At 37.9% G+C, this 25,319-nt stretch overlaps 1 protein-coding gene across 2 annotated transcripts in view; it reads right to left on the bottom strand.

Annotated features, from left to right (window-relative positions):
* The window catches only part of PDE11A (phosphodiesterase 11A), a 380,330-nt gene that overhangs the window by 164,573 nt on the left and 190,438 nt on the right, over nucleotides 1-25,319 (bottom strand). For both annotated transcript variants that reach the window (XM_057745497.1, XM_057745496.1), the window contains 3 exons: nucleotides 11,602-11,677; nucleotides 9,159-9,226; nucleotides 8,112-8,204 (listed from right to left, as the gene is read on the bottom strand). In XM_057745497.1, the coding sequence (XP_057601480.1) occupies nucleotides 8,112-8,204; nucleotides 9,159-9,226; nucleotides 11,602-11,677 (237 nt within the window). The remainder of the gene's footprint in view (nucleotides 1-8,111; nucleotides 8,205-9,158; nucleotides 9,227-11,601; nucleotides 11,678-25,319) is intronic.

Here is a 25,319-nt window from a genome sequence, read left to right as displayed (position 1 = left end):
TATGCAATAAATATTTATGAAGACAGGCAAAGAAAGAGAAAAATGTGATCCCTAACTGAGAAAAGAGATAATCAGCAGAGGCAGACTATGGATGCCCCTGATGTTAGAAATAAAGACGAGGAAAACAAAATTACTTGTGAAGGATTGTATGTTAAAAGTTTAGAGGAAAAGTTAGACATAATAACAGGTGGGACATTTCAGCAGAGAAATCAAAGCTTATAAAAGAACCAAGTCAAAAGGTCTAGAACCGAAACATACAATATTAATACAATACAGTACAATAAAATATCAGAAATGGATGGACTTTATAGAAGACTAAACAGAAGAAAGAATCATCAAACTCAGAAAGTTCAATAGAAAACCCCCAAACTGAAGCATAAAGCAAAAAAGAATGAAAAAATTACAAGTGTCAGAGATCTGTGGGCCAATGTCACATGACTCAACATACATGTAACTGGGCCCAGAAAGAGAGAAAGAGAGAATAAAGGAAAATAAATATTTGAAGAAATATTAGCCAAATATTTTCTAAAATTAATGAAAGCTATCAACCCTTTGGTCCAAGGGACTCAATGAAACCCAAGCAAAAGAAATACAAAGAAAAACACACCTAGACACATCATAGTCAAATGACTGTAAAACAAAGATTAAAAAGAAAATGTTAAAAGCAGTGAGAAATAAAGACACATTACATTTACAAGAATAATGGCAGATTTTTCATTAGTAACAGTGGAATCCAGAAGAGAGTGACATTTTTAAAAAGCTGACAAAAGAAAAAAAGAAAAAATTGTCAACCCAAATGATAAAGTGGTAAGCTCTAAGCAGTAAGTAACCACTGGTTTTGATTTCTTCTAAAGACTTTTTACATCTTCTGTAACCATAATACATTGTTTAAACTTAACATTTAAAAAATAAGAAAAAATTATATATGGGTCATACTTAGTATGAAAGAATCATAAGAAAACAATTTGACTAATCTTTGTAGTTATTATCAAATACCAAAATGGTAAGCACTATGTTTTTACTAATCTTTGTAAAATATTTCTATCTGAACATTAACCAACACAACAGAGGTTTTATGTGACAACAGCACTTTTATAAAGAGATCAAAAGAAAGGAACAATCACATCTATTGGGGGCACATCAGAAAACATTAAAGGAAGAGGTGAAATTTGAGGTTTGTTTAAAAGCTTTTTAAGCAAATGGAGAAAAGACCCAGAGTGGGAATCTCAGGATTTTTTTGAGAAGCACATAATAATAGAGATCTTTTTCTTAGATGGAGGAAATGAAAACTAAGGTAGAAAAGAATATTGCCATCAATAGCGGAGGATCTTGAAAGCTCTAATTTGTAGGCAATGGGAAGCACTGATTTTTTTTAGAGCACAGAAGAGATATGACCAATATTATGCTTTAGGAAGACAAATCCATACATTGTGAGTACTATTGGAGGGAAAGAAGAAGAAACTAGAGCCAGGATGATCAGCTTGAATAAGCAGCATTAATACAGGAAAGAGGAAATAAAGACCAGAACTACAGAGATGGCAGTGAAAAAGGAGATACGGCAGGAACCAGATTGACTGAGCCTGGCAAATGGCTGGACGTGGAAAGCCATGGAGAAGAGAAGTTAATGATAAACCACTGTGAATGAAAGCATCGTATCGATATTCTATTAATAACATACATACATATTTTTAAATGGGGATTGTAATTGCTAGATATGTTAAGTCTGAACTTTTGGAGGTACATAAAGAAGTAAGAGTTAGTTGGAAATAAAAATATGAAGCTTCAAAGAGACAGAAAGAGTAAACTAAGAAAACATACTGGGGATCATCTCAGTTGAAGCCAAATGAGTAGCTGAAATTGCTCAGGGAAAGAGTGTATGGAGAGAAAATAGGAGCAAATAGGTCAAATGATTTAACCTTGAAGAATATTCAGAAGAGGGCTGAGGAGAGGAGATTTAAGAATGAAAGACCAGAGGAGAACCACTTAGGTACAGGTTCATAGAAGCCAAGGGAGGATACAGTAGAAAACATGGAAAGCAGGAAAATTTCTAGTTATGACTAATCTGCCTCCAAACAGAAGATTTTTAAAAATACTTTGGGGACCCTACTTATCTACAGCAGATATTATGGAGACAAAAGAAACAAAAACATATATACTGGGACTTCCCTGGTGGTCCAGTGGTTAAGATTCTACGCTCTTAATGCAGGGGGTACGTGTTCAATCGAACTAAGGTCCCGCGTGCTGTGTGGCCAAAAGAAACCAAAAACAACAACAACAACAAAAATCCCAAGCAACAACCAATGAAAAGCAAACCATATATACTTCCTCACTGCTAGTCCAAGGAATGCTTTGTAGAATTTGCGGAATTCATTTACAAAATTATAAACTGGAAATCACAGTTTTCATAGATATTTCCCGAGACTATGTCCTAAATTTGCAAAAACAGATGCTTACAGAAGCTGTTAGCAAGTCACAAAATGCTTCAGATACCATTAGGTATCAAATTAGGTATGAAATTAGGTTCATTCATTTATAAATAAATAAATAAATTTAAAAATAACATAACTAAGCAAATATTTATTGAATACCTACTATGTGTCAAGTACTATTCTAGGCACTGGAATAGAAACTGTTCCTCTTTTTACTAAAGAAAATGGAATATATTATAGATACCTACAAAATTCTAGTAAATTCCACGATGAGTCTTTTAATGCTAAAATTGCTGCTCTGTTCCTTGTTTTTAAGGTTCATCTATCTTTGCTCTGGATCCTGGTCTCTCCTATGGCCATGAAATTAACTAGTTATCTACAGGTTAATTACCACGGTGGACTGGTTATTTTCTTTATTGTGATCGGAGAAAATAGTCAACAGCATGAACAGATAAGAGAAGTTAAGAACTGAGAATGGGGACTGAACAAAGGTGTTCACTGATAACATTCCAGACAATTCCTTAAAGGAGAGGTGAGGATGGAAGCCATTAGAAGGTGTCAAAGAGTAAACAGGTATTTAAAGCAGGGAGGAGATAACACCCTTTAGCCTCAGCTCATTTCATCTACTGTCTTCAACCTAATTCAACAAATATTTATAAAGGAAGTACTAATATCCAAAACTGTGGTTGCTTTTTGTAAAAGAAAGACTTGGAGACATTATCACACGAATAAATCACTCTATACCCATGGTTCTCACCTTGCACTGTGCATCAGAATCACATAGAGAACTTTTTGTAAATACATATGCTCAGTCTCTACTTCCAGAGATTTTGATTCAGTCAATTTAGAAAAGGGTCCAGGCATCAATATTTTTTAAAAGCACCCTGTTGATTCTAAAGTGTGGGCTATGCTAGAATGCCCCAATAGCCCAATCAGCATGCCACTGTGAGACCTCTCCTTGGGCAACATAAAGCAGCAAGGGAGAAGTTGAAGCTCAGGCTATCTGTTTAGTTGGCCTTTACTGTGCTATTCAAAGAAGAGGTTCAAGAATTTTGGCATGATTATTTTCTTAGCATTTTTTAAAAGCCACAATTTGATTATAAATTTGTAAACCAGATCAATAAGAATCTGGAATTTTCACAGAGGACAGCTTCCAGAGCTTCTCCCTTCCTTCCTTCCTTCCTTCCTTCCTTCCTTCCTTCCTTCCTTCCTTCCTTCCTTCTTTTCTTTTTCTTTTTCTTTTCCTTTAACTTACAATGTAGTAGTGGCTACAATGGGGAACTAATTACTACGTAATCATTTCAAGGGAGTAATTAATGTATTTCCTTTTTTTCTTTTCTCCAAAAGAAGTGTTTACATAATCCAACATATTGTCAGTAAAGAATTTACAAGTGGGACCGATTCCATTTCTGCTGATGTGTTGTATCTGGCTTTGTAATTGAGAACCTGAATCCATTGTACCCACAAATAAACACAGGTCTTCCCAGGGCTGATATTTATCATTTGGACAATCATTGGATTGTGGTCTGACAGTAACTTGGTCTGGAAAAAAATCATTTTGGTAGACAAAACAGGATGTTTAAATGAGACTCTTTCTGTTTGAGTTTATAGTTGAGACCAATACATACTACATTCAAGAGGGAGTGCTATGCCATCTAGGCCTTCTATGTAGGACTTGGAAAAGAGATGCCTCAAACTAGTTCTCCTGCCTCCAAGTTAAGGCAGTGGTTTCCCAACTTTGCATCTTGTAAAAAGGATAACAGTTCATGAGAGCCCCGTATTGAGGATTTCTTAAGGGGTTCTTGAGAGTTACTTCCAGAGAACCACTTATAGGATCTACAATGTATTTCCCTAGAGCATAGTATGGGAATAGAGACTGGTACCTGATTCATGCCTAAAAATTCCAAAAGCTAGTGGGCAGGAGAAGAGCGCTGCTTTAAGGAGGACTTGCATTTCAATCTAATGGTTGAAGACAGGTGAGTTTTCCCATGGACCAAATGGACCTATGAAAGATATCCAGGCTTAAAAGGCCTTTGACATGGAAGCAACCCAAGTGTCTATCAATAGATGAATGAATGAACACAATGTGGTATATACCTACAATAGAATATTAACCAGCTTTAAAAAGGAAGAAAATTCTGACACATGCTACAACATGGATAAGTCTCAAAGACATTATGCTGAGTGAAATAATCCAGTCACAAAAGGACAAGTACTGTATGATTCTGCTTACGTGAAGTATCTTGAGTAGTGAAATTCATAGACATAAAAGTAGAATGGTAGTTGCCATGGGCTGCATGGAAGGAAGAATGAGGAGTTGGCATTCAATGGGCACAGAGTTTCAGTTTGGGAAGATGGAATAGTTCTGGTGATGGATGGTGGTGATGGTTGCACAACAATGTGAATATACTTAATGCCACTGAACTGCACACTTAAAAACAGTAAATTTTATGTTGTGTCTATTTTAACATAATTAAAAAAGAAAAACAAAAACAGACCCTGACCAAGCAGATTTGCTGGAGGAGTGAAATGATCCCCATAGAGGAAGGGTCTGAATGGGCCCCCGAAGCCAAGGGCTGGGAGAGGATTATAACCTGTCAGTCAGGAGAGGCAAACTCACATCAGGGATGGCCATCAGGACACCGCTAGCCCCGACAGTCCTCTAAGAATTTATAAAAGCAACTCATGATAAAAAGAGCATGCTGACATCTAGAGGGCCCTGAAACCAACTTAGGACAGCATCAATCATGTAAGGCTTTGCCCTCTCATCTGACCTCCCTACAACTGTCTTAGGGGAGGAAGTGAAGTGAGGAAGCATAACAAAGCCCACCATGACCTTCTCCTGACCATAGGTTTCTAACCCTGGGCAAGGGGAAAAGCTCAGAGACTATTTAACACCTGAGTATGTCAGAAGAGCTGTGGAATCTACCAGGGTACACTCAAGAGTGGGAAAGATTGATTCAACAGAGTAGGTTTAAAGGAAGAGGGGTGAGAAAGAATGGCATTCTGCTGGCATCTTAGGAGTCTAACCTTTTCAGTCACCCAGCTAGAGAGAAATCTCTCCTTGGAGCTTAGGAGATTGCTCATGGAGAATCATCTCTTTCACTTCTCTCCTTCTTCCCTACTTTCAGGAAGACAGGCTGGTCCCTTAATCATCATCTAAGGAAATACCCCAGGGAACATGGTATCTGGGAAGAGGTTCCCATCCCCAAATAAGTAAATACCAATTTTCTACTCATGGCTTATAAATGGGGAAAGGGATACAGAGGTGCTGCTATGTGGTCAGCAAGAGCATCATTAAAATGACTTTCAGCTCCTCCATCACAGCCCTAGCTTTCCCCTTTCGGAATGTTGATGTGGCAGACCAAAATAACTATTTGTGGCTACATGCAATCATTTATTCAATACATTTTTATTGAGTACCATTATATATAAAACACAAAAAGGAGTAAAAGATAGATAAGACACGATCATATGCTTTGATGGACATATGTTCTAGCAGAGGAAAACATACGGACTCACCATTAACTGTAATATAGGGCAAAGAGAGGAACAAATAACTATGAGATTAGCAAACTTTGAATGATGGTACAATTTTGAGGGGAAATTGCATAATTGGAACAGAATAACTAAAGTGGAGAGGATGTTAGAGCAAAGATCAGAGGGCAGAGAAGCAGGTGGCTGATTTGTAGACTATGATGTAGTTGAGTTTGCAATTAGCATAGAATATGCTGTGAAGAGAAATGAGGGGCAAGGGCAGGAAGATAGTTTGATATGAGATTTCCAAAGGCCAGGAGTTTTTACTGTGATAGGTAATGGGGGAGTAATTTAGGGTCTATGAGTGGGTGAATGATGCAATCTAAAATACGGTCTAGGAAGAACAAATAGAAGGCTATTACAATTGCTCAGTCAAGAGGTAATGAAGCCCTTAAGTGGGATGGTTGCTGTGGCAATTGGAAAGGAGGAAATGGATGGGAGAGGCTTTTGGGAGGTAGAATAAATGGGGCTTGGCTCCTGATTGCATATGCCCTTTCCACACCCTCTGTTTGACCTTCATTCCTTCCCTCTTTTGATCGTAAAGGTGTATAAGGTGTCCCTTAATACCCTGACTTATATTTCCTGGAAAATTTCTCATCAGTGTTAGGTAAGGCTTCATTTGCAGTATCTATGAAAGACACCCCAAAGGACAATTCTTGATGTTCAAAATGAAGAAGTAATATTCTACATCTACATTCGTGTTGTATTTTCTCTGTATTCGAGACTTACAGGTAAAGTTTTCCCCCTTTTATCCTAGAATCCTTACTGTCAGAAAATGTAAACACACATTAGTATATTTCTCATGAAGTTCCTGCTGCTCATGCAAAATGGAAAACAGGATCATAAAATTAAAATCATTAAAAATGATAGTAAATTCTTTTCTTTGTTCCGTTATTCAGCTTTAAGAACATCTCTGTTCTCTAAGCGCCTTAGAGTATTAACTTTATATATTTAGGAACAAAAGAATTTAACAATATTCATATTTATGTATAATAATTATAAATACATAATTTTAAAGTATAGATCTATTCAGAAGTTGATGTATACTATAGTGCAGGTAGATCTCATTCCAGAGTTTGGGTTTAGTAGCTCTCAACACATCATTTTTTGTCTTCATAAAGCTCTGAGATAAGAAACCCTTCCAAAGAAAATTCCCTGGCAGTCCAGTAGTTAGGACTCTGCAATTTCACTGCCGAGGGCCTGGGTTCGATCCCTAATGGATCCCCAGTTGGGGAACTAGGATTCCATGAGCTATGCAGTGCAGCCCCAAAAAAGAAATCCTTCCAGATATTCTTGCATATGGATTCCTGGGCTAGGGAGAGAGGTGGATACCCCCTGATTATTAGAATCAAAAATTTGGTATCTGGTGAGGTGGGGGTTGAGTGGAAGTGGGAGGGAGAAAACCAAGATGGCAACACTAGAATTCTGACTGGGAATGCTGCTTTTGACACTGGGAACATTACTTTTGACAAATAAAGCATACAGAACATACAAATCCACACAAATAGGGCAGCTTCCGAAAAGTGAGATTGTCACAAGGCTCAGAGTTGGGCTGGAAATTTGAGAGTGTCAGCAATACTTTTTGTGTCTAAGGACAGAAGGTATCTGAGTTACACAAATAAGAGGGTGTTCACCGTGAACCCAAGAGAACAATTCATGAGTGCGGAGGCTATGACTACATTAGCACAGGGAGGGCCGCATATGACAGGATCAGTTTCCCCATCTGAGTCGCATATCTTCATAGAGAGGTTTTTTCTCATGGTAATAATAGTTGTGTGTTTCCAGAATATCTATACATATTCAAAACACACTCATAATACATTTTATATCCTGACAAATTTATTCTGGATCATCACTTTTAATAATCCTAATATTTAAAAACTGTATTTAACTGTACAACATATATGGCTGGGCTTCAAGGAATCTGTTAGCTCCTTGAAATTATATGTAAAACTATGTGTATATGTATATTTTCCCAGAGAGGGCCTCTAGCTTTCATCAAATTCAAACCTATGACTCTAAAATGATTAAGACCCAATGAGTAGATCATTAAAAATTGAGAAATTAAGCCCCATAACAAGGACTTTTTTCCCCTCATAAAATCTGGGCTTTTAGCATAAATTTCAACATAATTATTGTACTTACATCAAGAGCCACAGACTGCTTGGCCCACGACTTCTTCACTTGATCATACATAATTGTATTGTTGATGCCAAGGCCACAAAAGATGACAAAAGCCTAGGAAAGAGAAAGCTCACTAATTAAAAATTGCAATAACTCATTGGCATAATCTAATATAAAAGCAGGCAGTCATCAGGAATGGGCCTTAAAATATAATTTTATTATATACAGAGGTAGGCCTTGGGGAAATATGTACATTAAAATTCTTAATTATTGTCATGTAACAACTTTATCGCTCACATTGCACGTGAGAAAAATTATTAATTTAATCTCATTGTGAAGAAATGACTTCACATATTGAAAAAATACAGTCTGTTTAAATACATTCTTAATTTATTTAAGTTGTGAACGGATTGTGGTCATTTCGTCCTATTTAACCAATAGCCACCTCTTTCAGTAGCTAGGCTAATAACATATTTTGGTAAGGAAACCAAGTGAGTGTAACCACAAGGTGAATGGTAAGGGGATGGAGGATTCCCATTTAGAACCAGTTAGTAAAGAAGCCCTGATGTATCCTTGGCTAGAGAAAAATAATCATGGGGCTTTCACGTTGTTTACTGGTACAAAGTAGACTTTGTACTCCTAGGAAGCCTGTTCAAGGCTAACCTCTCCTGCTAGAGGACAGACTGGAGTAAACGGAAGCTTGTAAACACGAGAGGTGATGACAAGTGTGCCCAGCCTGGCAGAGCCGGCCAGAGGTCTCGGGACTGAACACACGTGAACAAGACAACGATAAGACTAACACTTTGGAGAGACGAGGGAGGCAATTCAATTCTGTAAAAAACAATCAATTAGGATAAAAAAATCTAATGCATGAAAAAGAGAACCAAATCTTACCTAAACATTGATGTATTCTTTAAATCTTCCTTTAAATTTCATCATACTGTCAAAGTATAATGATTAATAATGGTCAATTAATAATTACTTATCCTTCCTAATGTGGGCAAGCTGTAACCAGGAGACTATTGGTGACTCAGCTATAAGCCCTGGCTCACAAGCCTATTTTCTTACCTCAAAAAGTCGTTGATCTGCATCATCGAAAGGTTTCCCATCAAGTCTATTTAACACCTGAGCCACTCCTGTGAAAAGAGGTTGGGATGTGTGGTCATTTTTGGCACTGAACACTGTGTTCCTACGATATAGTAAGATGACTCTATGCTCCCTTAAGTGCAGACAGCTTAATCCCTGGTTGCTCTAACACCTGCTGCCTCCATGAGAGCAGATCTGAGGTGTACAGGGATACAGTCTATTTTCCAGCTGTGATATCCAGACCAGGTCTCAGCAAAGGCTGCAGTTCTACCAGGCAGCAATCAGATTCCCTGAAAATGGTTTTCAAGATGACTATGCACAATAATTTATATATCTGGCATTCACATATATACACAATTGTATACATATACACAAAGCTGAATATCTATAACTGTATGTATAATGAAACACATACATACACACACTATATATATATAAATTTTAATTATATATAATTTAAAAGTATATAAAATATAATGTATATAATTATATAAATATATAAATTTAAAAATATATATAATTAAAATTTTTTTCAATCATCTGAACCACAGTGCTTGATAAGGAAACATGGCATAGCGATTAAGAACATAGGCTCTGGAGTTAGACTGTCTTGGATTGAATTTTCGACTCCACCATTAGTGGTGTTGCCATGAGCACATTACCTAACTTTTTTTAAACACTGAATTTCCTCAGCGGTAAAATGAAGATTAAAATGTTAACTATCTCAGTGGGTTATGAAGATTAGACAAGATAACATCTGAATAATGTTTGTAAAGCATATTGTTCCACATGGAGATAACACTCAAGAAATGTTAGGAATTATGATACAGTTAACCTTCAAAGCAAGGTTAGTTTTGTTGCCTGCTACCAACGGGGTTCAACTTGTTTTAACAAATTTCACTTGTGTGTGTCTTCTTTCCAAAGTTCATTTCCAGCATTATACCAGATATTTCGGGCATGACTACCAAAGCACACAAGTCTAACTGGAAAAATTCAACAATCTTGAAAACCATTCTCTTGTGTCCCTATTTAGCATAAACAAAAAATAACCGTAATTCTAAGGCACGCTTATATTTTTAAAAATACCTAACTTCCCATCAGGGAAGTAAGTCATCATATGCTAGAAGACATGTGTAATGAAATACAAAGCTTTTAGTGTGTAACAGGCAAACTACAATTTCAGTTTTGAAAGATGTTTACTGTGTTAGAAATGAAATGTAGGACTGCATGTGAGATTGCCATTGGACAGCTACAGATAACACATGGTGTTTCTCATGAACTTTCTCTTCTCTTTAAGCTTAAACATATTCTGGGAATTCCCTGGTGGTCCAGTGGTTAGGACTCAGCGCTTCCACTGCTCAGGGCAGGGGTTCCCTGGTTGGGGAACTAAGATCCCACATACCATGCAGTGCGGCCAAAAAACCCCCCGAAAACAAAAACCAAAACCCAAAAACCTTACGTATATTTGAAACTACACATGATGTAATTCAATGCTTTGTATTAGGGGCTCAAATTCTCAAATCTTAGAATATTTTTTATGTTCAATAATGTACTAGTATTTTCTGCAAATTAAGCAAACTGATGAAAAAATTCTCTGAGAATTCAAGTCTTAACAATATTGACAGAATACTTAATCCTTTGGTAAGCCCAGTATCTTAGAGTTTAAGAGAAAACCTTTGGGTGAAGCAAAGAGAAGCAAATAGTTATATTAGTTACCTTACGTCTCAGAAAAATAACACATTTTCATCATGTTTAAATAACTAATATCTCCATCCTTCTTGACTTTAACTACTGACCCCTTCTTGCCTAGCCTTCTTTCTGAGGTTTGAGATTTTCCTAACTGAATTTTTGAGGGAAAGGAAAGGAGCAGGGAGGGAGAGAAAAATAGGAAATTGCTTTGGCCCACAATTCCCTTATTCTGGGGGAAGTGAAACCTATTTTGGAACCATCCAGGCAGAAAGACACATGTTCAGTACCTGTCTAACGATGCACATCCTTTCTTCCTTTGCATTTACTCTATGTGTAAAAGCACAGATGTAAATATATAGATGTACCAGGAGTTAAGAAGCCTGAGGTTTATTTGGGACTCTGCTACTAACTCACTTTGTGACCTTACTCAAGTCTTTCCTCTCTCTTTGGGCCTCAATTTCCACAAAGATAAAAGAGTTCAGTTAGCTGCTTTCTGAAATACCCTCCAACTTCAAAATGATTGGTTCTTATTTAAAGGAATAAATATTGGTTCATTGTCCTGTTTAACGTTGATTCATCAGGAGTCTTCGCTTATGAGGTTACACAAGAGTATGAGACGTGAGTGGATGAGTCCTGGACATTAAAAGGGGGACATTTTTAAAAAAAGATGGATGTATTTTAAGGTAAATTGTATTTCTTTATAAGAGAAGTTTGAACTATTTAGGTAATGTCTTACCAATTATTTGATGGTTACTATTCCAAATAGGTACGCAGAGAACCGATCTTATATGAAAACCAGATATCTGGTCAGCCTAGGATATAAGAAAGTAATGTATTAAAATTAAATATTATCTACCCATTTCTGATATACAGCTTACCACTCTTCATAACAGATAGTTAAAGATAACTTTTTAAAAAGACATATTATAATCTAATTTTAATGCATATATTCACTTGTCTCTTTTCATTCAAAACATCACAATGCACATCCCCAGGAAATCAAGCCCTAACCAAATATGAATCAAGCAGTACACCCCACACCAGCACGACCTCCCCCAATCCCTGCAACCACATAAAGCTGAATGGAAAATTATCTTGATCATGCCACCACCAGACAAGAATTCTGGCAATTGTTTCTGCTCTGAGTACTTAAGGCATTTTAATTAAACCAGTGGTCAATATTTCTCTTTGAGCACATATGTTAGTAAAAAAATTAAGCCTATAATGCTGTTATACGTGTGTTTACTTTTTAAAAATTAATTGAAGTATAGCTGATTTACAATGTTGTGTTAATTTCTGCTGTACTGCAGTGATTCAGTTATATATATATATTCTTTTTCATATTCTTTTCCATTATGATTTATCACACAGGACATTAACTATAGTTCCCTATACTATACAGTGGAACCTTGTTGTTTATCCATGTATTTACTTTTAATACTCTATTTTTCTAACGTTACTGATTTATCACGTATGTTGTAAATTCATATAAAAATAGAAGTTGCAAAAGATAAGATAAAAGGTTCAAGAATCTTTCTGTACCCTAACAGATTGTCAGAAGATGATATATTTAAAACACAAAAGTATAATTATCAGCATCAGACAAACGTCATTCAGTAGCAAGCTCCACTTAATATTAAAACCAATGATTCATATTTTAATTGTTAGATAAGAGCTACTAAAGACTGAAAGGGTGTCAGCGAATTGATAAGATCTTGATTTCTAGTGAGAAAGGCCAACCTGTCATCCCAATCCAATCAAAGAAAAAATAAAATATTGAGGTTCTGGATTATGGTTATTGAGATAAAAGATTTTTTTTATATTTTAAAATATTTATTGCAGATGTTGAGCTACATATTTTAAAAATTTGAAGCTGGAAGTTAATTTATACACCTAAATTTCATATTTTGATTTTTTTTTTTTTTGGTTTTCCTATGAGGAATTAATTTTCCAGATGTCTTCTACTCATGATACCAGTGTGTTACTTTCTTTTTTAATTTTTTAATCCTTTTCTAGAAATTTTCCCCTATTCCTAGCTCAAGAAGATATTCTCCTATTATTTCCCTAGAATCTTTATTGTTTTAACTCTTACATTTAGATTTACAATCCATAATTTTTGAGTATGGTGTGAGCTGAGAGTCAAGGTTCTTTTTGTTTTTCTTGGTGGATATCCAATTGGCCCAGAACCAATCTGGGGGTGGAGGGGAATGCCTCTCCCTGCCACTATCCAGTACCACTTTTTTTCATTAATCATGTGTCAATATATGTAAGGATCTGTTTCTGGACTCTATTCTACTTCACTGATTTATGGGTCTATCCTCATGCCAATATAATACTGCCTCGAATAATAAAGTCTTATCACAACTCTTGGTATCTAGTGGTATAATTTCTCCCACTTTGTTCTTCTTTAAGATTGTCTTGACCATTGTTGGCCCTTGGCATTTCCATATTAATTTTAGAATCAATTTGAAGTACACACACACACACTCTCACTCACGCACACTGCTGAGATTTTTATTGGGATTCTATTGAATTTGTCAGTAAATTTGGAAGAAACGTGATGTCTTTACATAATTGAGTCTCTCGATCCATAACATCTCTCTATTTAGGGTTCTTAAAATTTCTCTAAGCAAAGTTTTATAGTTTTCCATGTAAAAGTCTTACATACAATTTGTTATATTTGTACCTGGTGCTTTATAAGTTCATGTTATTATAAATGGTAGTATTAATTTATTTTCTAATGCTTTAAATTGACATATAGAAATATCATTTGTTTCTGTATATTGATATATAGAAATATAATTGATTTTTGTATACTGAACTTGCATCCATCAGTCTTGCTAAATTCAATTATTAACTTTAATATCTGTAGTGCTTTGGATTTTCTAGGGGCATTATCATGCCATCTCACTCTTCCATTCTATGCCTTTTAATCATGTGATTTTACATCATGTGATTTTTTTCTTTTTCCATTTGTTAATATAGTAAATTACACCAAATGATTTTTGAGAATTCCAGAAAAAAACTAAAAAAGCCAAAAGCATGGGCATAAATCATTCATCAGTGAACTCTTTCATCATATATTTATTTACCACCTCATATGCACCAGACACATTGCTGGGTGTTAAAAGGAATTCAAACAGCTATTACCCTTGAGGAGCTCAGAGTCTAGTCAAGACAGAAGTAGTTAAGATAAAATAAGTGCCCAAGTAAAGAATGTTCAAAACACTACAGAAAAGCCAGCAACTGACTGTTTGGAGAAATCTGGAGCCGTTTTAGCTCCTTAAAAGTCCATCTTCAAAGATGAGGGTGACAATGACGTTGACAAGGTAACATTTACTGGATGCTCAGCTGATGTCAGGAACCTTGCTCTGCACTTTCACATGCCTTGTTGCATATACTTACCCAGACAACCCTATGGGGTAGCAACTGTTAGCATCTCCCTTAACAGATAAGACCTAGAGAGACTGACTGCCTTGAAAGTGAAAAGACTGGTTCAAAGGAAGCCAGACGATCACAAACACATCTATCAAAATTATCTTCCAAAAGAACACAGTGGTTTTCTTCCTCTCCCTAAGGAGAGAGTCTGAATAATAGCAATGCCAGTGAGCACGAAGAGAAGGAAGTCAGTTTTAGAGAGGGCTGGGAGGAATAATCTCTAGACTTGGGCTGGCCAAAGCAGCACTAGGATGGTTGGGTGTGTTTTGTTTTGCTGAAGATCATACACAATTGTCAGTGGTCCTGCCCTAGCCCTGAGCAGTAGGCACAATTGGCTCTGCCAACTCTTGGGACAACCGTAGACCCTGTCTAACCACTGCCAGGAAATCTGAAGCATCTGAGGGTAGAGATCACAGTGCAAGAAGAAAGGGAGCATGCGCTGAGTGAGAGAAACAAGGAGAGAGACAGCCTGAGAGGCTTGGTGGTGAGAAAAATAAACCTTAGGCTGTTTGTCAGTAAAATAAAAGATAATTTTGCTTACCAAAAATTAGTGTAGTTCCCCAAAAGAATTTTTGTTCTATGTTTCTCCCATCCCTACAAAAGATAACATTGAGGTTCCTGGTTTGAGGAAGGGTGGTGGAGCTCCTTGAGGTGGAGAACACAGGAAGTTTGAGGGAAATGATTCCGAATTCAAGCTTGCACACATTATAATTGAGAGGGTTACGGGAGGGGAGGAAAAGAAGGAGCCTCTGGTGTTAATTGTGTGGGTAAAACCACCAAGAAAGAACTTGTCCAATAAAGAGACAGAAAGGATGAAAAATTGAACCTTAGGGGACACAATATGTAGGACAGGAAGAAGAAGTTGCGAGGGAAAAGAACTCCAAAGCTCATACACTTCAGCTCAGGCTTTACAGCATTCCTAACATGTGAACACATTGCTAACAGCCTTTCTAGAAATAGATTTGTTGTCATATATATCCAGAGTATAAAAAGTATAAACACCCTTTGCCTTATCAATTTTATGTCTAGGAATTTACCCTATGGTAATTATCATAGCTAAGCACAAAAGTTTACATATAAAGGTATGAACCCTAGCATTATTTATGATAATGATAGATCAGAAATAACCTGAATATCCCACTGGAGCGAGTTGGTTAAGTAAATCATAGCACAGCGGAATATTATCCATCTAAATAAAATCATGCTATAGAAGAATACTTGTAAACAGGGAAAATTTTAATATCTGAAGTGATAATAGTGTGGGTGTACAAACATACATACATTGGGAAATCCTGGAAAAAATAATAACCACAATAGTTCCCTTTGAATTGTTTGTCCATGGGAGGTTTTGTTGGTTTCTTTACTTTTCAAATAAACTTTATTTTTTAAGAACAGTTTTAGGTTCATAATAGATGAGGGCAAAGGGCAAGTACAGAGAGTTCTCATATACCCTCTGCCTCCACACGTGCACACCAACACTCCTCACTGTCAACATCCCTTGTGGGAGTAGTACATTTGTACATTTGTTGCAACTGATGAACCCACACTGATTCACCACTATCATTCAAAGTCCATAGTTCACATTAGGGTTCACTCTTGATGCTGTATGTTCTTTTGGTTTTAACAACTTTATAATGACATGGATCCACCATTGTAGTATCACATAGAGTAGTTTCACTGCCCTAAAAATCCTCTGTACATCACCTATTCATCCATCCATCCCTCTGGCAACCACTGATCCTTTTTTCATTCAGCTCTATTGAGGTATAATTGACATACTTAAAGTGTACAACATGATGGTTTGATGTATGTGTGCACTGTGAAAGAACTCTGCCTATAGGAGTTTTTTAAACTACTATTTCTGTTTTCTAAATTTTAGATAATGAATTACTTGTACACAAAAGTTATTTTCTAAATAGAACTACAGGGGAACAACAGTGTCCAATGTTGCAGAATAGTCACATAGGATAAGCGCTGAAAATGGGCTATTGAATTTAGTAACACAGAAGGATAATTGAAGGCAAAGATAGTCAAGGGAAGAAGGAATGGGATCAGGAACAGAAGTTAAGCGGTTAGTTCTGGAGGAGAGTGAGGCCACACTGACAAAGCAGAGCTAGAGTCTCACATGGGCTGAGCCCAGAGGGAGGGGAGAGGTGCCCGAGAGTGTTGAGAATATTTCTAAGTCATTCCCGCTGTGGCTGAGGGAGGGAAGTGGGACCAGCACTAACTGGCTATGAGGACAGGGAAGAGGGGGTGGTGATGGTTAGCATGTCTGATGAGCCCAACAATACGGGAGAGGGGAAGAAGGAAGGATAGCAGAGTATGATGAGAGTGAATCTTCCGATTTTAAGATCATTAAGGCAATCCCCTAGCTGTCTATTTGTGGCAATGGATGTTGTTCCTGGAAAGTTAAACTAATCTAGGTTGGTTTATATGACTATATGGGAGCATATATCACCCTCTGCAGGGACTGAAGGAGAAGGAGATGGGAGATGAAGCCCGTTGTAGAAGCACAAGACCTCTGAAGAATGAATCCCAAACAGGGTAAGGAGATAGAAGAAAGTATGGAGGAAAGAATCATCTCTGGGCATCAGATGACGCAAGTTTCCAGATCGCATCAGTCAGTGGAGCTCAAAAATATCTATCTGCCGCTCGACCCCAATCAAGTCACCAAAACCCTTCATGCCTCAATTTTGTCATCAATATTTATCTCATGTATACCAAACTATTAACACTGGTTATCTCCAGATTTTAGCATTAGAGCAGCTTCTCATCATTTCTTCTTTCTGCTTTTTCTTATTTTCCAAGTTGTTTTATGAGAATATGTGTGTGAGAGGGTTTCAAAATTTGTAAGGTGTTTTACAAATGGAAATATTACTAGTATTAATACCTTCCCAGAAATATCTGCTTCATTGTTCCACAAAGTCCCTGCCCAATCATTCTTAGATTAAAATTCACATCATTAGAGTCCAAATGTTAGACCACGTGAGACTAAACAGCCTTTCTAGGAGGCTACCATTAAAATAAATATATTATCTAGGGGTGCCTAGTTCTTTCCAATTAAAGCTGTATATAATAAACTTGTGCCTAGTCTCTGTCCTCAACTGGGTCTTTCCAGTTAATGGTTATAATTTAAGATGGTTTACCTCACGGAGCCATCAAAATACTTGTCATATTTTCCAGACTCTCAAAGGCAGTCAAAGGAAATCTTAAAAGCATTGGTGATAACGTAATACTACTCATTAATGTCCAATGTGTTTTCTTTCCCTAGAATGATATGTGCAACTTTAATACTAATCTAAAGTAATACTTTATCCCCTAAACGCCAATCTACCAGTGAGAAATTCTGGTACTAGGACAAGTGAGGGAGGAGATGTTCTGAGTCAGTCCCCAGATTTCCCTGAAATAACAAAGAGACATTTCATCATGCCAACCTCACCTGCACATAGGCTTCTAGAACACTGCTTACAAATGATTCCTTAAGTTCCTGACAAAAGCACTCCTAAAATATAACTGACCTTTGGGCTTAGAGCTGAGGCATTGTCTCCACCACCGATGCTTTAAAGTCTGTTTAACTCTTAGAACCATGGGACGCCTATATGTCTTCACTGCCCACAGCTTCCCCATTGTATATCTTATTCAAATCTTAGGAATCCTCCTAACTTTCTTCACCCTCCTGCTCATCTGGAAACCTTATATCCATTGTCCAACCTTCCCTACCAAACCCTGCTCTTGGGAGAGGCTCTCAGCCTGGTTTACACTAAGTATCAGAGACTGAGAGATGACCCGGAGCAAATGCATTTAGGCAAAGCCACAGAGCCCTATCTCTTAATGGTTCCATTTTTGCACATTTCCCTTTGTAACAGAAGCATAACTGATAGACCAGAAGGCGTTATGAAGAATGGGAAAGGAGCTGCCCTGCCAGGCTAGCACTCAGCATCCCAGATTGCAGAAGTGCTTTGCTGTGAAGATCTGACAGGTGAAAGGAGCTTTAATGCTCTATGTCAAAGGATCTCAGAGCCTGAAGCCGCATTATCCTTAAGTGCTGCATGACAAGGGTAAGAACGATTGAGTTGCCTATAACAGGCTTTAATAAAAAAAAAAATCAGAGAAAGAACTTCACAGGGAAGGATTGCATGGGCTTGAAGAGTGACAGACTTAACATCGTGACACCTTAGATTTAACTGTGTAACTCTGGGCATCAGCCCCCCATGGCAGAGGAGATCTGGGTGCTGATGGGTTTTCCACCGCTCCTGAATTTGTAACACATAGATCACCAAACGATCCATGCATAAGGCCTGCCCTACTTTTTAGTTATTTTTTGCCATTCCCCTTGCTGAATCTTTCCTATTTAAATGTTGGGTCTAATTGTTCATTTCTGTTGCAGGCAGAAAACAAACCCTGCATGCAATGGCTCTGAAAATTCTTCCCATAACTATATAAATGGAAGGAAATACTAAATTAAGTAGCAGAATAGTATACTTTATATTGACTAAATAATAGCTTGTTGTGCATTAGTGTACTTGTTTTAAGGTATTCTTTTGATCTAGCATGAAAAGAAGGGCAGAAAGCTTCACAGATGATGTGCTAGAGTGTAACTAATTATTGGGAATTGAGTTCATAAGCACAACACTGGCTAAAAGCAAGAATAATTATTTCATGGTGAAGACATTTGTAAACAGAGTATGCACTCCAAGAAGCCACCTGACACAATGTCAGGTCATCTACAAGTGTAGTTTATGTACATGCTGTTGGGACAGTTTCAGACAAGGATATTAGTCAGAATAAAATCCAACCGACACTCCATGCTGGTGAGGGGAATAGAAAGTAATCCATCTAAATGCCCCAAAGATACAGCAAGGCAAGTTAGTTTACTTAGATCTTGCATTATTTCAATTCTGGTTTTGAGCAATTGTTTATAGTTTTCAGAGGGCTCATAATAGCCTGGTAAAATATAATTTCACATAAAATATAAAAGGTCCAACATTTTAAAACATCTTTATAATTTTGTCTGATTACAAAAATAATATAGACACGTGAAATTTTTAAGTTAAAACAAAATCAAAAGCTGTAATCTTGCCATCTTTAGAGATAGCAACTATTAGCATCTTGGGATAAGTTCTTCCTGATCTTTTCTTATAAATACATAATATGTTCATACATCAATTTATAACATATTCAACAATACATAATATATTCATAAATAACAGATAATATAGTCAACACTACTGAACAATATTCAACAATAATGCTTACTAGTTGTTGGGGATACATCAGTGAGCAAAACCAACAAAATTTGTACCTTCATTAAGCTTGCATTCTAGTGAGAGAAGACAGATGGTAAATAATACAAAAAATACATAAATAAATTATATGTTAGAAGGTATTAAAAATAGAGCAGGATAAAAGGGATTAGAAATAAGAGTACCAGACCTTACCAACAGGTAACATTTGAACAATGACTATAAAGAGGTGAGGATGTGAGTCATGCAGATGTTGGAGGAAGAGTATTTCAGCAGAGGAGTAGCCAGTGCAAAGGCCCTGAGGTAGGTGTGTGAGTGTCATGTTCCAGGAATAACAAGGAGACTGGTGTGGCTGGAGAAGTATGAATGGGGACTGGGGATAGATAATGAGGTGACACATTGTATAGGGCATTGTAAGCCTCTGAAAGAATTGTGAGTTTGGATTTTACTCTAGTGAAATAAGGAGATTGTGAAAAGTTTGTGAGCAGACTTATGATACAATATAACTTAAAAATTTAACCCCCCAGCTATTGTATTGAGAACAGAGTGTGGAGGGAAAGAGTGGAAGCGAAGAGGTAGATTAAGAAGTTACAGCCCCTCTTCAATATGGTGCTGGGAAAACTGGACAGCTACATGTAAAAGAATGAAATTAGAACACTCCCTAACACCATACACAAAAATAAACTCCAAATGGATTAAAGACCTAAACGTAAGGCCCAACACTATAAAACTCCTAGAGGAAAACATAGGAAGAACACTCTTTGACATAAATCACAGCATGATCTTTTTTGATCCACCCCCTAGAGTAATGGAAATAAAAACAAAAATAAATAAGTGGGACTTAATGAAACTTCAAAGCTTCTGCACAGCAAAGGAGACTATAAGCAAGATGAAAAGACAACCCTCAGAACGGGAGAAAATATTTGCAAACGAATCAACAGACAAAGGATTAATCTCCAAAATACATAAACAGTTCATCCAGCTCAATATCAAAAAAACAAACAACCCAATCAAAAAATGGGCAGAAGACCTAAATAGGCATTTCTCCAACAAAGACATATGGATGGCCAAGAGGCACATGAAAAGCTGCTCAACATCACTGATTATTAGAGAAATGCAAATCAAAACTACAGTGAGGTATCACTTCATACCGGTCAGAATGGCCATCGTCAGAAAATCTACAAACAGTAAATGCTGGAGAGGGTGTGGAGAAAAGGGAATGCTCTTGCACTGCTGGTGGGAATGTAAATTGATACAGCCACTATGGAGAACAGTATGGAGGTTCCTTGCAAAACTAAAAGCAGAGTTACCATATGACCCAGCAATCCCACTACTGGGCATATACCCAGAGAACACCATAATTCACAAAGACACGTGCACTCCAGTGTTCGCTGCAGCACTATTTACAATAACCAGGACGTGGAAGCAACCTAAATGTCCATCACCAGATGAATGGATAAAGAAGATGTGGTACATATATACAATGGAATATTACTCAGCTGTAAAGAGGAACGAAATTGGGACAGTTGTAGAGACGTGGATGGACCTAGAGACTGTCATACAGAATGAAGTGAGTCAGAAAGAGAAAAACAAATATTGTATGTTAAAACGCATATATGAGGAATATAGAAAAATGGTACAAATCAACCAGTTTGCAAGGCAGAAATAGAGACACAGATGTAGAAAACAAACATATGGACACCAAGTGGGGAAAGCGGGGAGGATTGGGGGGGAATGAATTGGGAGATTGGGATTGCCATATATACATTACTAATAAGAAAAAAAATACCAAATTATACACTCTAAATATATGCAGTTTATTGTATGTGAATTGTATCTCAATAAAAGTTCTCAAAGAAAAAAAAAAAAAAGAAGTTACAGCCATGAAATAGTCCAGAGATGATGGTGGCTTGGCCTGGGTGGTAGCAACTGAGTGGTGAGAAGTGGTCAGGCTTTGGATAAATTTTGCAGGTAGAGCCAATTGTACTTCCTGATGAGTTAGATGTGTAACATGAGAGAATCATGCCTGTAACTTTTTTTTACTTCAATAATGCTTTAATTGGCATTGGCACATTTAGCCTTACTGCATACCCAATGCTCACTATTTTCCTTTTGTAATATGCCTATGACATTTTTGACATAAGCATCAGGAAGAACTGAGTTGCCTTAACAGAAACAGGGAAACAGAGGAGCAAGCTAGGCAAAAAAAAGATTGTGAGTTCTGTTTTGGACATGTTAAATTTGAGGTGTCTGTTAGAAAAATATGTACATATATATGCATATATACCCACATATATTATTCTACACATACTTTTAAGCATTATTCTAAGCATACTTCTCTATGACTTGCTTTTGTTCTGGTGGACGTTTTTCCATATCAGGACATACAGATTATTTAATGGGATATTTTGTATGGTCTCAATTTTAGTCTTTATTATAGTGTGGTAAGTGGAATTCTAAAGATGGCCTCTAAGATTCACACCTGCCCACCCTCCACTTTGTACAAATCTGGCATCATCCCCTCCCCTCAAGTGTGGGCAGGACCTGTGTATAGGATAGGACCATCACTTCCTTGGTTAGGTTATGTTATAAGGCAAAAGTGATGGGATAGCCACTCCTATAATTACGTAAGTCACTCCTGACATTATGTAAGCCTCTGTGAGAGCCAACTGGAGGCTCTCCTGTTGGCTTTGAAGAAGTAAACTGCCATGTTGTGAGAGGGCCGTATGGCTCGTACCTGAGGTCAATCTCTAGGAGCTAAGAGAGGCTTTAGGCCAGCAGTCAGTAAGAGAATGGGGACCTCAGTCTATAACTGCAAGGAACTCAATTCTGCCAACAACCTGAATGGGCTTTGAAAAGAATGCCAAGACCAAATGAGAAAGCCCCATGGCCACCTCCTTGCTTTCAGCCCCGTGAGACCCTAAACAGAGAAAACAGTGACGCCGCGCCAGACTTCTGACCTACAGACACCATGAGATAATAAATAGGTGTTTGCCTTAAGTTGCTGAATTTGTAGTGATTTGTTAAACTGCAACTGAAAATTGACACACATGATGTTCCTGTCAATGTCTTTAGGAGCCAAGCACGAATATGCCCACCACGGCGCAAATGACTAATTAGACTACAAAACCCACTAGCACGATACCCGTGAACACGAGTGTTTCTTGAGCCACCATAAATAAATGTAATCAATTATATTTAGTAGGTCTTTTCTGTCTTGCACCTCTTTTGAGGAGCGCAGAATCTTGTAAGAGAATAAACACATAGTGATCTTCATAAGGCTGCAGAATTTAAACCTCAGAAACCTGGTTCTGGCTTTGTGACTATCTTATGTAACCATTCTGTCATAACTTTCCACCCATAAACCAAGGAGTTTGGCCTTAAAACCGTGCATGCTATCAAGCCCAGCAGGCACCACTCCTAGGAGTCAATTCAAACAGGCAGACAGAAGGCAAATAATCACTGTGCCTCGCTGCTAAGTCGTTCTGTTCACCACAAGGAGGGATCTCCATTAAATATTTAAAACAATGACAAAGAGAACACGCAGCAGGTGGACAGCCATGATTACTTGCCCCATAGCCCTCACAGCCAGTGCCTGACAGCACCTGGGATGAGGGTCACATCACATTAAAGACATCCCTTTGTAGCTTCTATCAAACGGAAAACCAACAGTTTCACAGCTGAGATTTCAAAATAAGGATCATTCTCTTGCTGCATACCTTTGGGCAGAGTTTCTGAGGACTCACCAGAAGTCAGCACAAGGTAGGAAAGACACAGAAATGAGAAATATAGTTTCTACCCTGTACAGCCGAAGCAAATGTTGATGGAATAAATTCTCTCTTATTAGCCACTGGCTTTTAGCCTTATGTTTTAAGGACTGGTGGGTTGCTTGGGCTTGGACAGTGTAGCCAGCCTCTAAAATCCAGTCATCCCTGGGATTCCCCTGGTGGCACAGTGGTTAAGAATCTGCTTGCCAATGCAGGGAACATGGGTTCGATCCCTGGACTGGGAAGATCCCACATGCCATGGAGCTATTATAAGCCTGTGTGCCACAACTACTGAGCCAATGCTCTAGAGCCTGCAAGCCACAACTATTGAGCTCATGTGCCACAACTACTGAAGCCCGTGCACCTAGAGCCTGTGCTCCGCAACAAGAGAAGCCACTGCAATGAAAAGCCTGTGCACCGCAATGAAGAGTAGCCCCCGCTCACCACAACTAGAGAGACCCTGCGTGTAGCAATGAAGATCCAACACAGCCAATAAACAAATAAATGAATACATTAAATAAATAAATTTATATAAAAAATCCAATCACCCCTTAATGTGCTTGGGTAACCTGGCACCTGGATGGCTGGCCGGCCACTCTTGTGAAAAGCCAGGGTCACATACTGCTGGTCCCCACAGGGGAGGATATGGTGAACATCTCCCCAGGGCAGCCCAAGGCCACAGGGCATGCATCCAGCCTTATTCACCTTTGTAGGTAACACCTGACATTGTTCCTCCTCTGGCCAGACAGGAAAAGACCTGGCTTTCTTGAAGACCTACAAGTTGTCAGATCATTGCCACCATCCCTTCTTCACTGTCAGCAAAAAGCCACCCTTTATTCTTCTCTTTGGCTAGAGACTTTCCTCTTCCTTCCCCACTGTGTCTCTGGAGGGAGAGGACACTGATGTTGGCTTGTCATGGACAAGGTCTGCTGGTCTGCAGTTCTGTGTAAACACCTCCTCACTTAAAGAAAAGGGCCTGCTTCTAGCAATCCTTCAGAACCAAAAGCCTAGTCCTCGACCAGATTAAAATCTTCCCCTGGTGTTTATATATTTATAGGACTGTATGTTTAAAAAACATTTATATAGAATTTTACATGTTATAATATGTATGCAAGTGGTATGCCCAAAACTACCCAGCTGGTGAGTGGGGCAGATGGGACAAAGACGTAGGTCTGCCAGCCATACATTCCTGCACCTGCAAAGAGAGAGGAATGACAGAGTCGTGACTCTGTTTTTCAGGTAGCCCTTGAGCAGCTGGTCCCCTTGAGAGGCAACTCAAGGAGAGAGAAGTGACTTAGGAATCAGAAAGCCCACAGTCTCTTCTGTGCCCTGTCTCAAGGAAGCTGTGCAGCCCTAGGCAAGTCACCTCAGCAATCTGAGGCTCTCTTTCCTCACCTGTAAATGAAAGAAATCGCTAACATTTCTATTAACTGAAAGTTGACATATCTATAGTATGAAACCCCAGAATAAGGCCAATCCACTTTGGGGGGCTCTATTCCAGGTCACTACTGTCTAATGAATTGGGGGGTCCTTCTTCATGTTCAGAGAAGAGAATTCAAATTGCCAGAATTAGCCACTGTGCCATTGAAAAATTTAGGATAGAGACCAGTGTTCAGGATATAGACTTAAGTCAAGAAAATCTGTAAGAAAAAATAGGAAATGCTTTGAAAAGAATTGCCCATGAAACCTCTCTGCAAATTATCACTTTTGTTAACCAGCCTCAAATTATTCAGGAAAGTCAGTGAATGCAGAGAACAAAAAAGCACACCCTTTCCCCAGTGGAGATTACCTACTGGAGATAATCCTTTAATCCTGGGTTGTATAAAATGATTTCCTTATATTCTACCACTGATAAACAACTACTTAGTTATGATTACTGGGAAAAATTATGGACCCACGTACCAGGCTCAAGGAAAGAGGACTTAAACTTTTTCAAGAAGACTGCACAGTTCTAAAAGGCACCCTCTGTCTCTAGGATAATTCTAGAATTACCTTTAGTGAAAGGA

This window comes from Hippopotamus amphibius, chromosome 8 (assembly GCF_030028045.1).
Source record: "Hippopotamus amphibius kiboko isolate mHipAmp2 chromosome 8, mHipAmp2.hap2, whole genome shotgun sequence".
Lineage (NCBI taxonomy): Eukaryota > Metazoa > Chordata > Mammalia > Artiodactyla > Hippopotamidae > Hippopotamus > Hippopotamus amphibius.
This window is presented reverse-complemented; position numbering and strand designations above follow the sequence as displayed.